Genomic DNA, 12,377 nt, shown 5'->3' with positions numbered 1-12,377 from the left:
ATTCTAAGGAGTCCCTCCTGTGCTTTGTCCTCACTACCGCCCACTTTCCTTTAGTGTGCAAATACCTTTTCCCAAACTTTGGAAAAACCTGCCTTGTACATTGTGGAAAGTAAGGACAACTCTAGAAAAAGAGGGAAAGAGGAAAATGCATTTAGATGTGACTCAAATACTTGTCAGTAAATGAGTATGATATTGCCCCGCTCCAGCAATACCACTAAGTGGCAAAGTGGATCCCTGTTACAAGGGTTCTTGATTACCTTCCTCAGGGTGATGATGCCTATGTATGTTTATGCACTGTTCACCTGATAAATGTGTGCTGTTCTGGTTAGAGAAACTTACCAGATAGTATTTGAAGTAGGAAAGGATTGCTTTTAATATTTCTAGTTTTATTTTGGCCACATTATAGCACCCACGTTTTGACATATTTACTAAATGCTTTTGATGTGTTGTTTAAAAAGTGGTAGGCCCCATAACTATTTCTAAATGACCAGGCCTATAATAATGTGGAAACATTAGTAATATGGGTTGAATAGACTATGCCTGATAAACTTGACTCACCTTTCAAAAAACCCATCTCAACCATCACTTTTTTCCATGAAGCCTTCCTTGACAGTCATAGGAAAATCAAAGGCAGAGCAGCAACTCATTGGGGACATTCCCTCCAAGTTCCTAGGTTTTGGTCATCCCACCTCTTCCCTGTAAGTGGTAGCTGCCCTTTATAGTTGTTTCTGGATTAATTTGGTGTTCCACATTAGTTCTTATAGTCATCCTAAAAGCTTAGAAGTGAATTCTCTGTAGTAAACCTCCTTTTGAACTACCTGTGTGTTTCTGTTTTTCTGATTGGATCCTAACTGATGAGTACTCGGTGGCAGGGAAGGTCCAAAGGAACAAACTGATAAACAGCATACTTCCATCAAGGGACACAACAATTGACTTAAGAATTTGAGCCTTCCACCTGGCCATTTGGAATCCTTTAGGCAGAGATTCAACTGACTTTGGTGATTGATCCTAATTATCAAGGGGAAATTTGTTGCAACTACAAGATGAGTGCAGAGAGGGCTATACTTGGAGCCTAGGAATTCTTGAGTGGACAGGTGCTTTCAATACTTACATGTCCCAAAATAAGCTTTGTAGTTTAAACATATTTTTAAGGAATTTGATTTGAATAAAAAAGGCCTTAAAGTCACTCACAGGATGGATATAATTGCGATTGGAACTTTGCTTCTCCCTTTTGGGGGAGAGGATAAGAGTACCTTTATTAGTATAAAGGATAGTTTCATCTTATTAGATGGAAGCTTGAAGTATTTACTGTTGTTTTATGGAAATTCAAATGTGTGTACTAAACAGCCAGTAGGATGAACTGCGCCAACTATTTAGCTAAAGTTGCCCAACTAAAAATTTAATCCTCATACTATTCTCTGTGATGCTGTGACTCAGGCTTTGAAACTCATTCCCAGACTTGCTACTAGCACTTTTTGGCATACCCAGAACAAGACTCCAAACTCCCTCAGGGTGGGCTGGGGGTGCGGTTAGAGGTCTGAGCAACACCTATGCAGGGCCCTTCTCTATGATGGTAGGTTCTGATAACCCCACCTTTGTACCTTCACCCTGGAGTGGTAGCATAATCCTACAGTGATTATTTATGTTTTGCCTCAGTGTTTTTACCTTTTCTGTCTTCCAGTACTTCATTAACCAAATTCCCTGTGGTAAATTTTCTGTATTTGAAATATATAATGTGATTTCCATTTTCCTTACTAGGTCCTGACTGATACATTAGTAAGTATATATTTTCATTTTTTTAAGTGAATTTTTGTGTCTTTAAGGAATGTTTAAAATTTTCCCTTATTTTGGTTTTAAACACTTTTTAGTAATTCCTTGGCATTTTCTACATTGTTGCTTTTATAAATGAAGTCTTCTATTAAATTTTTTAACAAACTAGTTGATATTTACATATATAACATGGTTGTATGTATGTGAATCATTTTTCCTACTACTTTATGGAATTTGTTATAAATTTTCAGTTCATTTGTATACCTAGAAAACTTAAGGGAATCACAGAGGTAATTTTTATACTTCTAATTTATTTCTTAATTGTTTTGGCTGATCCCTCCAATACTTCTTTGTCTTGTTTCTGATAGGTCCAGTGTTTCTCCCAGTTAAGCAAAGTGCTAGATTAGGGGTGAATAAATATGTTTTTATTATATCAAGGAAGTATCCATCGCTTCCTAATTGGCTTTATTTCCCCCCTCAAGATTGAATGTTGAAACTTATCAAATATCCAACATCTATGGAAAATGATCATGTAATTTTCCTTTTAGAGTCTATTAATAGAATGAATTATTACCCAATTTTGAAACATCATTCCATCTTAGAATAAATTCTATTGAAATCATCTGTATATATAAAAGCCTAAGCAACTGTTCTACCGTTGGATGGATACCTATGACGCGCACTGACCACCAGGGGGCAGACGCTCAGTGCACAGGCGTGGAAACATGGAATAGACTGATGAATCTCAGAGGGAATGTGGGAGGGGGAGGGCAGGAAGAGATTAACCAAAGATCTTATATGCATACTAGAGGCCTGGTGCACAGTGGAGTCCTTGTGGGGATCGGGCCGAAACTGGCCGTCTGACATCCCCTGACAGGTCCTGGATTGCAAGAGGGTGCAGGCCAGGCTAAGGGACCCCCACTGGTGCACAAATGCGTGTACTGGGCCTCTAGTGATACATAACTTTGTTCTGTTAGATTGTTTGCTAATATGTTATTTAGGATTTTTGCTTCCAGATTTGTGTGATAAATCTTATTATTACTATTTATTTTTGGTATGATCTTTGCCAGATTTTAGAATCACTATATAATCACTTTGTAAAAATAATTTGGATGTTTTCCATTTGCTCTGGAACAACTTAAATAGTTTTGAAATTACTTGTTCCATATAAAATCTGGTGAAATACACCCTGGTTAGTTCAGCGTTGTCCCATGCATCAAAAGTTTGCTAGTTCAATTCTTGGTCAGGGCACATACCCAGGTTTCAGGCTTGATTCTCAGTGGGGGTCGGGCAGAGGCAGCCAATTGATGTTCTGCTCTTTTTAAAAATATACATTTTTATTGATTTCAGAGAGGAAAGGAGAGGGAGAGAGAACTGTCAATGATGAGAGAAAATCATCGATTGGTTGCCTATTGCACGCCTTCTACTGGGGATTGAGCCTGCAACCCAGGCATGTACCCTGACCGAGAATCCACCTGTGACCTGGCTCATGGGTTGATGCTCAACTACTGAGCCACATCGGCTGGGCATCGATGTTCTGTTCTTTCTTCGATGTTTCTCTCCCTTGTCTCTCTAAAAATCAATTTTTAAAAATCTGGTAAAATTCCCTTGTGAAACCAACTGGGCCTGATTTCTTTTGAAGGTAGCTCTTTGATGACTTGATTTCTTCTACAGTACAGATTTGTTTAGGCTTAAAAAAAATCTCTTCTATGCTCAGTTTTGATCAATTTAATATTTATAGAAAAATCCATTACATTCAGTTTTTCAAATGTTTTTTGCATGAAATTATAATAAAAGTCTCTTAGTGACTTATTTCAGGTGTACAACATAATGATTTGATATATCAGGGTGAGGCAAAAATAGGTTTACAGTTGTTTGTATAAAAACAAATAATACAAGAGTAAACTCTGTAGCCCTGGCAGGTGTGGGGTCAATTACTGGTCAGGGCATATACCCGGGTTTCAGGTTCCATCCCCGGTCAGGGCATATGTGGGAGGCAACCGATCAATGTTTCACTCTCACATCAATGTTTCTCTTTCCCTCTCCTTTCCTCTCTCTAAAATCAATAAAAGCATGTCCTTTGGTGAGGATTAAAAAAAGAGAGAGAGAATAAACTGTTTTGTATACTCACAACGGTAAACCTATTTTGCTTCACTCTTCACATATTGTGAAATGATCGCAATAAGTTTAGTTAAAATCCCTCAAACATACGGTTACAGATTATTTTTTATTGTGATAAGAACTTCTAAGATCTCTAGGCAGCTTTCAAATATACAACACAGTTATTATTAACTATAGTCACCCCATTATATCTCCATGTCTTATTTTAAAACTGGAAGTTTGTACCTTTTGACCACATTCACCCATTTAACTGATCCCCCACCCCCACCCTGGCAAATACCAATCTGTTCTCTCTATCTTTGAATTTTTAAAAACATATTCCACATACAAGTGAAACCATGTAGTACTTCTCTTTGACTTATTTCACTTAACATAATGCTATCCATGTTGTCACAAATGGCAGGATTTTCTTTTTTTATGGATGAATAATATTCCATTGTGTATATAGACGACATTTCTTTACCCATTTTTCCATTGATGTACACTTCCATGTATTGGCTATTGAAAATAATGCTGCAATGGATTTGTGGGTGCAGGTATCTTTTTGAGTTAGTGCTTTTATTTCCTTCAGATAAATTCCCATAAGTAGAATTGCCAAATCATATGGTAGTTCTATTTTTAATTTTTTGAGGAAGTTCCATATTGTTTTCCATAGTGACTGAAGCAGTTTACATTGCCGCCCTAGAGTGCACAAGGGTTCCCTTTTCTTCAAATCCTTGCCAACACTTGTTATTTCTTGTCTTTTTTATGATAGCCATTCTCACAGGTGTGAGGTGCAATCTCACTGTGGTTTTGATTTGCAATTTTCTGATGATTATGTGAGCATCTTTATTATTACCTGTTGATGACCATCTGTATGTCTTACATGGAAAAATGTTTATGCAGGTCTTCTGCCCATTTATTTGTTGTTGTTGTTGTTATTGAGTTATATGAGTTCTGTATATATTTTGGAGATTAACCCCTTACCTGATATATGACTTGCAAATATTTTCTGCTTTGAAAACTATAGCTTTGTAATATAGTTTGAAATCAAGGAGCATGATTCCGTTCTTCCTCAAAATTGTTTTGGCTATTCAGGGTCTGTTGTGCTTTCATACAAATTTAAGAGTTTGTTCTATTTCTATGATAAGTGCCATTGGAATTTTGATATGGATTGCATTGAATCTGTATATGGGTTCATGTGGTAGGGACATTTTAACAATATTAATTTTTCTACTCCCTGAGCACAGAATGTCTTTCCATTTGTTTGTGTTGTCTTCTATTTCTTTTGGTGATATTTAAAATTTTCTTTTGTTTCTTGATTATTTCCCCCATTGTAGTTTTTTACTTTGTATGTTTATGCTTTCTCCCTCTTATTCCATTTGTTGTCTAGTGATTTCTTTTCACCGATCTTTTCAAAGAACCAGCCTTTTATTTATTTATTAGTATACTAATTTTTGTTAGTAACTCAATTCTGCTTTTATCTTTATTTCTTATTTATTGTCTATTTTCTAACTTTTTGAGTCACATGCTAAAATTAATATGTTTTCTGTCTTTGATTTTTATTGATAAATTTAAGGCTATTAATTTTCCCTCTGGGTATTTGACTTTATCTTATAGATTCTGTTATATAGTGTTTTTATCATTTTGTTTCTTGGGAAGTCTGCAATTTCATTTTGTATTTTCTCTTTGATTAAAAATTGTTTAATAATTAAAATTTTTCTTGGTTAAATTATTTTTTATTTTATAATTTCATTAATATATTTTTATGTCATTTTCAGATTTTTTTCTTTTTAAAATATGTTTTTACTTATTTTAGAGAGAGAGGAAGAGAGAGGGAAAGAGAGAGAAACATCGATGTGAGAGTGAAACATTGATTGGTTGATTTCTGGGCTCTCAATTCTGATCATTAGTCTATTTGTCTTTATACCAGTACCATACTGTTTTGAAAACTATAGCTTTCAACAAACTGAGCCACACAGGCCAGGGGCAAGAAGTTTTTTCTGTATTAACTACTTTTTGGAGTTTATTGAGCTTTTCTTTGTGGCCCAATATATGATCAGTTTTAATGAATGGGTTTTTGAAAGTATCTTCTGAGAGTACTGAATTTAATACATAACTGTAAGATTGCCTGTTTATTATATTGTCTTTTTAAAATCCTTTTATTTTTCTTGATCTGTTGTCTATTTTTTGTGTGTTCCTATTACTCCTTTTATAAGTCCAGTAGTTTTATGGAAGTTGATGACATGTTATTGGTGCATCGATAATCATAACTATTAGAGCTGATCTTAGCCTTATAAAGTGCCCTTCATCTCATTCAGAGCTTTTTGTCTTAAATTCTATCTTTAGTTAAATTGTGTCCCGTGATATCTTTTCCTTGCCTATTATACTTTAGCTCATGCTTTTATGTTTAACTTTTCTGAATTACTTTATTTTAGGTGTATATTTTAGGATATAGCATAGAATTGGGTATTGCTTTGTGATTCAATCTGAAAATATTTTCTTTTTCTTTTTAATTAGATTACACTTTTTGCCATTACTGATATGTGTGTTATATTTGATAACAATTATATTGTCTTAGGGTTATATTTTAAATCTTTTACCATGTGTTATATTTTCTGTTCTCTTTTTTGGTTTTGTACTTTTGCCCTTTAGGTATTTTTGTTTCAGTGTATGTTTTTAATATATTTTTGTTGATTTCAGAGAGGAAGGGAGAGGGAGAGAGATCATTGATCAGCTGCCTCCTGCATGCCCCATACTGGGGATTGAGCCCACAACCCGGGCATGTGCCCTGACCAGGAATCAAACCATAACTTCCTGGTTCAAAGATTGACACTCAACCACTGAGCCACGCTGGCTGGGCTCAGTGGTTTGTTTTTAGTCATGTAACTTTTTATATATCCTGAGACCTCCCTTTCTTGGTTTGGTTCCCTCTATAAGGAATTAAACAAGTTTAACAAGAAAATTAGCTTGTAATTTCTTCCTCCTCATCTCCTTCTTCTCTACTACCCAGTTACTTTTTAAATTATGTTTCTATATTTCCTTGTATCTGAGAAGTGAAGTCTACTGTAAGACACACCTTTTTTTTTTTAATGTACCACTTACGAAAAATGCTGCCAATTAAAGTATGACACAATGTCAACCATAAAGCACATCTTGATTTCAGAGATATTAAAATGTGATAAAGGAGTTTTAAAATAATTAAAACAATTTTTCTTATTTACTATTGTACTCTTAAATATGCTAAAGTTTTTTCTTCTTGGTTAACTCTAAAAGATAATTTCAACTATTATACTAGTATATGAACCAGTCAGTCAGCTTTTTCTGCTTATTCCTTCTCTGTCCCTCCTTCCTTTTCCCAAAATTTCTCCAATCATCTCTTGGTTGGCAGAAGCTGATCCTTGTAGAATCCTCAGGAATACAACAGTGTTACCTGAATCCCTCCATGTCCAAAACTCTTGGAGCGTTTTGGTAGATATAAAAATCCTTGGCTTACATTTTCTTTCCTTGCATATATTGTGTGCTTTATAATTATTTCTTAAGCATACATGTATATATACTGAGTCAGTTATTGAATATGTTATAGTTCTGAAATATAAAAAATCATTAAAGTGATTTATCATATTAATGATTACTAGAGAAAATTTACATAATCATCTCAATTGAGTATACTCACTAAACCTTGCGTGATTATCCCACAGTGAGAGTGCAGCTGTTGGGACCAGGGTATCTGGCTGAGAGCACCAATAAGAAAGGGAGCATCTGGAACCCAAATGATTTGTCCTAAACAAGGGTATAGATTCTGGGAGAAATATTTGGAGGCGGCAACTACTGCTCTGAAAAAAATCATTTCAGTTCTAAATCGGAACATTTATGTAAGCATATTTCTAATAAAGCTATAACTTCTTTATGAGAAAATTAAAATCTTACATTTTCGTCAAAGCCTTTTCTTCTGGCTTGTTCAGCCAAATCTTTGTTTTTCTTACTGAAAATATAAAAGAAAAATTAGAGGCACATGTCAGTAAATAGGGAAATGCCAGCATAAAATGCAAGCAGATTTATATAAAGGTTCTGAATTGCATTTCTATTCTTTCTGATAACTGACTTTTTGGAAAATGTGGTCATTAAGAAGTTACCCAGAGAATTAACATTTCTAACTATAAAAAAGTGTTTATGTCCCATTGTCAAGAGGTGTGGGTTTGGAAAGCATTTTAATGACAAAATTACTCAATAAATGTAAGTGTATTAATGTTTTGTGTAAATGTTTTTATTTCAATAGCTAAATAAATGCATTAAATGTAGACTAAAATTGTTTCCTACCTTTATAGAGGAATTTCACCCTCTTGTCCAGCTTCTGTTTTATTAGTGGTATGGCATACCTTATATTACTTTTAGATTAGCTTAGAGTTTCAAGACACTCTCAAAAGTTAAGCACTACTGTGTTTATTAACATTTTAGAGTCAGCACTTTGGATGGTGGTGGTTTTGCTATCAAAACCTTACTCATAAGTTTCTCATACAATATAGAGATTTTAAATGGTAAATTAAAATTTTAAAATCATCTTACCTTTTATTGTCTTCATCCTCTTGAGGTTTCTTTAGCTTGAGTTTTTTGAGAATATTGTTGTAACTCTGGATATAATTGAAAATTAAAAATACACCTGTATTGTTAATTTTTGGTCCAGGTAACGGAAATATGGAATGCTTGTCTCTAGGGATTGCTACACTAAAGAAAGGTAGAGGCAAATGCTATGGTTATCCTTCTTTCAGTTTGTCAGCACTATGGTTTCTGCCTGCTGGTGCAAAGAAAAAGGTTCTCCTGTGGGCATCAGACCTGCACTTGAAAAAAAACCTCTTTATAAAGTACTATTAACAAAGAACATATATGCATAGCCCATGGTCACAGACAACAGTGGGACTGGGCGATAGGTGGGCAAAGAGGGGAGGAAAGGGGAACATCTGTAATAGTGCCGACAATAAAAATAAAGTACTATTAACAGTTACTGCAGTAAAGATGTTAACATGCCCTGGCCAGTATGGCTCAGTTAGTTGGGCATCGTCCTGTGCACAGAAAGGTGCCTGTTTGGTTCCCGGTTAGGGCACATGCCTGGGTTTCAGGCTCCATCCCCAGTAGGGGGCATGCAGGAGGCAGCCGGTCAATATTTCTCTCCCTCACTCTTCTCTCAAATCAATAAAATAAAAAAAATAAAAAAGTTAACACTTTAATGCATATAACCAACATCATAAGATAAATGATGAAGCCACACGAAGTTCATTGGTGGATATATTAATAGTTTTCTTTTACATGTAAGTTCTTGGACACAGTTCTTAAATCCCACTAACCCTACAGCTATTAGGACCTTTTCCATGTTAAGTGTTTTAAAGGTGTGACTAAGCAGAGGTAGGCAAGATGGTCTGTACACACATGACGTTGCTACCATCCAAAGTGAGGTTGTGTCAAAAGGACAGAAGGCCCGGCTTGTGTGGCTTAGTGGTTGAGTATCGACCCAGGAACCAAGAGGTCATGGTTCAATTCCCGGTCATAGTACATGCCCAGGTTGTGGGCTTGATCCCCAGTTGGGGGGCATGCAGGAGGCAGCCGATCAATGATGCTTCTCATTGATGTTTCCCTCTCCCTCTCTAAAAATCAATAAAAACGTATTTTAAAAAGAAATGAAGGACAGAGAAGATTCCTTTGTTGGAAAGAATAGAATGTCAGAGAGCACAGGGAGTATACTTGGGGTCAGAGAATGACATGAGCAGAGGAGAGAGTGAGAGGAAGCAGGGTAAATAGCACTGTGCTTACAACATTGGCTGGGACCTACCATGCTGGAAATGGAGGCATAGGAGGTAGAAATTCTATAGTTAGATGATAGTAAAGAAAGATAATTTGGGGCTGTGAGACTTTAGAAGGGCCCTGAATGTTTGAGTAAAGAATTTGAACTTAGCCCTGGCCCCTTTGGTTCAGTGGCTAGAGCTTCGGCCTGCGGACTGAAGCAGTCGCAGATTTGGTTCTGGTCAGGGGCAGATACCTGGGTTGCAGGCTCGATCACTGCCAGGTCAGGGCGCATGTGGGAAGCAACCAGTCGATTTCTCTCTCACATTGATGTTTCTCGGTGTCTCCATTTCTTTCACTCTCTCTAAAAATCAGTGGGAAAATATTCTTGGGTGAAGGTTAATTACAACAAGAAGAGTAAGAATTTGAACTTATTTTGATAGGCCCAGGGGAACTGAAGAGTTTTGAGCAGAGAAATGATATGCTCGGAGCTGGCCTGGCACAGGCAAGAGGCTAGAGCAGGTAAGATGTTACTGTACAAAAGGCTGGGTGAAAAGTACTGAGGGCCCCGATAAAGTGGTGACAGAATTAAGAGTATCCTTGAGTTCCACACACATGAGCAAAAACTTTAGACAAACCTTGGCAGCAGATCGTATACGGGACAAGGAAATAAGTCCAAGGTATTTGAGCCTGGGGTAACTGAGAAGAGTGTTGTCATTAATGGAAATGGGAAAGTGAGGAATATAATACACATGGGATTCTGAGTTTAGATTGTTTATAGAAATTAGCCGGCATCTAAATGGAAAACTTATGGAGAGAAAAGTTTATTCAGTGCTTTGCATTTAGTAAATAGCCCAATTACTATTTGATACATTAAACTCTGAAATAATTTTGGTCATGCTTTTTTAAAAAGCCAGAGAGTTTATTTCACTGCCCTGGTAGTGAAATAATACAAAAATGATTATCACTGGGCCAAACAAAAAAACACACACACTCCCCTCAAAAACACACCAGAACCAGAAACCCACTTTTGGGTTTAAGTGTTACTCAAACTATAAGTGTATAAACTGAACAACATTTGTCTTAGAATTCTAATTAGGAAAATAATTTGACATACCTTCTTAATCATTTCACCAAGTTTAAAAGATGATCTTCTGCCTATTGAATAATCATCTTGCACTTCCGAATAGGTATAATTAATTATTGCCAAGAACATGTTCTGGAGAGAAAGATTCAAATAAATTATTTCAATAAAATTTAGTTTAAATGTTAGTGATTTTGGTAAGTGTTGGGATTTGTAAAATTAGATTTAAATTTAAAAAGTAACTCATATGGTCAGTAATAGAGAAATTGCTCTGAAGACTAAAATATAGCAGACTGGGTAATGTGTAGTTTGTGGACCTAGGCAGACATGTTTATGGAAAATAAAATTTAAAATAGTGCATATGAGTGGTTACTTATATATATGCATTAGTCAATGTGAAGTGTTCTGACAGCTAAACAGTGATACTATAATTTCTTCTAAGTTGTTCATTTCATTTCTCACTCTAAAATATGTATGCAAAAAAGGAAACATATGATCATTCTTACCAGCAGGACAAAGAATATGAAAAAGATGAAGGTGATGAAGTAAATGGGTCCCAAGATAGGATTGTCTTGCTGAATAGCAGCAAAATTAAAATCCCCAAGAATAATTCGAAACTGTGTAAATCTTTGATGAGAAGAAAGAAAAAGATTAGACAATATTATATCCTGTCATACATGCATGACAACTGATGCGGGTTACCAATGTGTCTAGCAAAGTGTTTAGCTGTGTATGGCATATGCTGTATGGCTTTAGCTATGTTACAGCACGGAGTTCTATAAAACTGAATGTAGAAAATTCCCCTGAAGGCAAGACTTGAGGTACCTCAATAGCTGAACAAGTAGTCCAGGAAATGTTGGGCTTCAATTTATTTAACTAATGTCAACCCAATGTTTACCTGCAAGATTTGAACCTTGGGCTACCTTTTTACCAACTATCTTCACAGTGGCCTCCTTAGCTATTCCTATGCCTTTCTAAAGCTTAGAATACTTTCACTTTGTTCAAGTGATTTTCAACTTGTACCTAGACCCAAGAACCCTAAAATGTCTTCTAATATCAATGATATGTTTAATTTTTGCTCTTCTTTTAAAATAAAGAGCCAATAATTAGTCACATGCTAAGTCTCAAACATGATCCTGAGGTTTATTTTATTCTCTTCAATAACAATAAAAACTTGGTTTTGATGTGAAATAGCATTTGAAATATTTTTAAAATCTTCAATTTCTTAATTTTATATTTATTTTTTAATTTCTTTATTGATTAAGGTATTACATATGTGTCCTCATCCCCCCATAATCCCCCCCAACACCCCCCCTCCACTCATGCCCTCACCCCCCTGTTGTCTGTGTCCATTGGTTAGGCTTATATGCATGCATACAAGTCCTTTGGTCAATCTCTCCCCCTTACCCCCCCCTCCCCTACCTTCCCTCTGAGGTTTGACAGTCTGATAATCTTCTCTGTATCATTCCAATTTTAGTACATGTGCTGCCGAAGCGAGCACTTAATTTTAAAGATGGAAAATTAAGAAATTGAGGCTTGGAATGAGCATAGCTCTAGATGTAGAATTAGAATTTCTTAATCTGAGGTCTTATTATTCTCATCATTAATTTGCAGTGGCATTGCCAGACACATCAGGAGTATGTTATGT

General features: G+C 35.8%; 1 protein-coding gene across 4 annotated transcripts in view; it reads right to left on the bottom strand.

Annotated features, from left to right (window-relative positions):
• Positions 1-12,377, bottom strand: part of PKD2L2 (polycystin 2 like 2, transient receptor potential cation channel) — a gene marked incomplete at its 5' end in the record, with an annotated part of 32,258 nt that overhangs the window by 1,219 nt on the left and 18,662 nt on the right. For 3 of the 4 annotated variants that reach the window (XM_079771233.1, XM_079771232.1, XM_079771234.1), the window contains 4 exons: positions 7,801-7,855; positions 8,437-8,501; positions 10,763-10,864; positions 11,236-11,356. In XM_079771233.1, coding sequence (XP_079627359.1) covers positions 7,801-7,855; positions 8,437-8,501; positions 10,763-10,864; positions 11,236-11,356 — 343 coding nt within the window. The remainder of the gene's footprint in view (positions 1-7,800; positions 7,856-8,436; positions 8,502-10,762; positions 10,865-11,235; positions 11,357-12,377) is intronic. The other variant, XM_079771235.1, reaches the window with a different exon arrangement.

This window comes from Cnephaeus nilssonii, assembly GCF_951640355.1.
Source record: "Cnephaeus nilssonii genome assembly, chromosome: 5".
Lineage (NCBI taxonomy): Eukaryota > Metazoa > Chordata > Mammalia > Chiroptera > Vespertilionidae > Cnephaeus > Cnephaeus nilssonii.
This window is presented reverse-complemented; position numbering and strand designations above follow the sequence as displayed.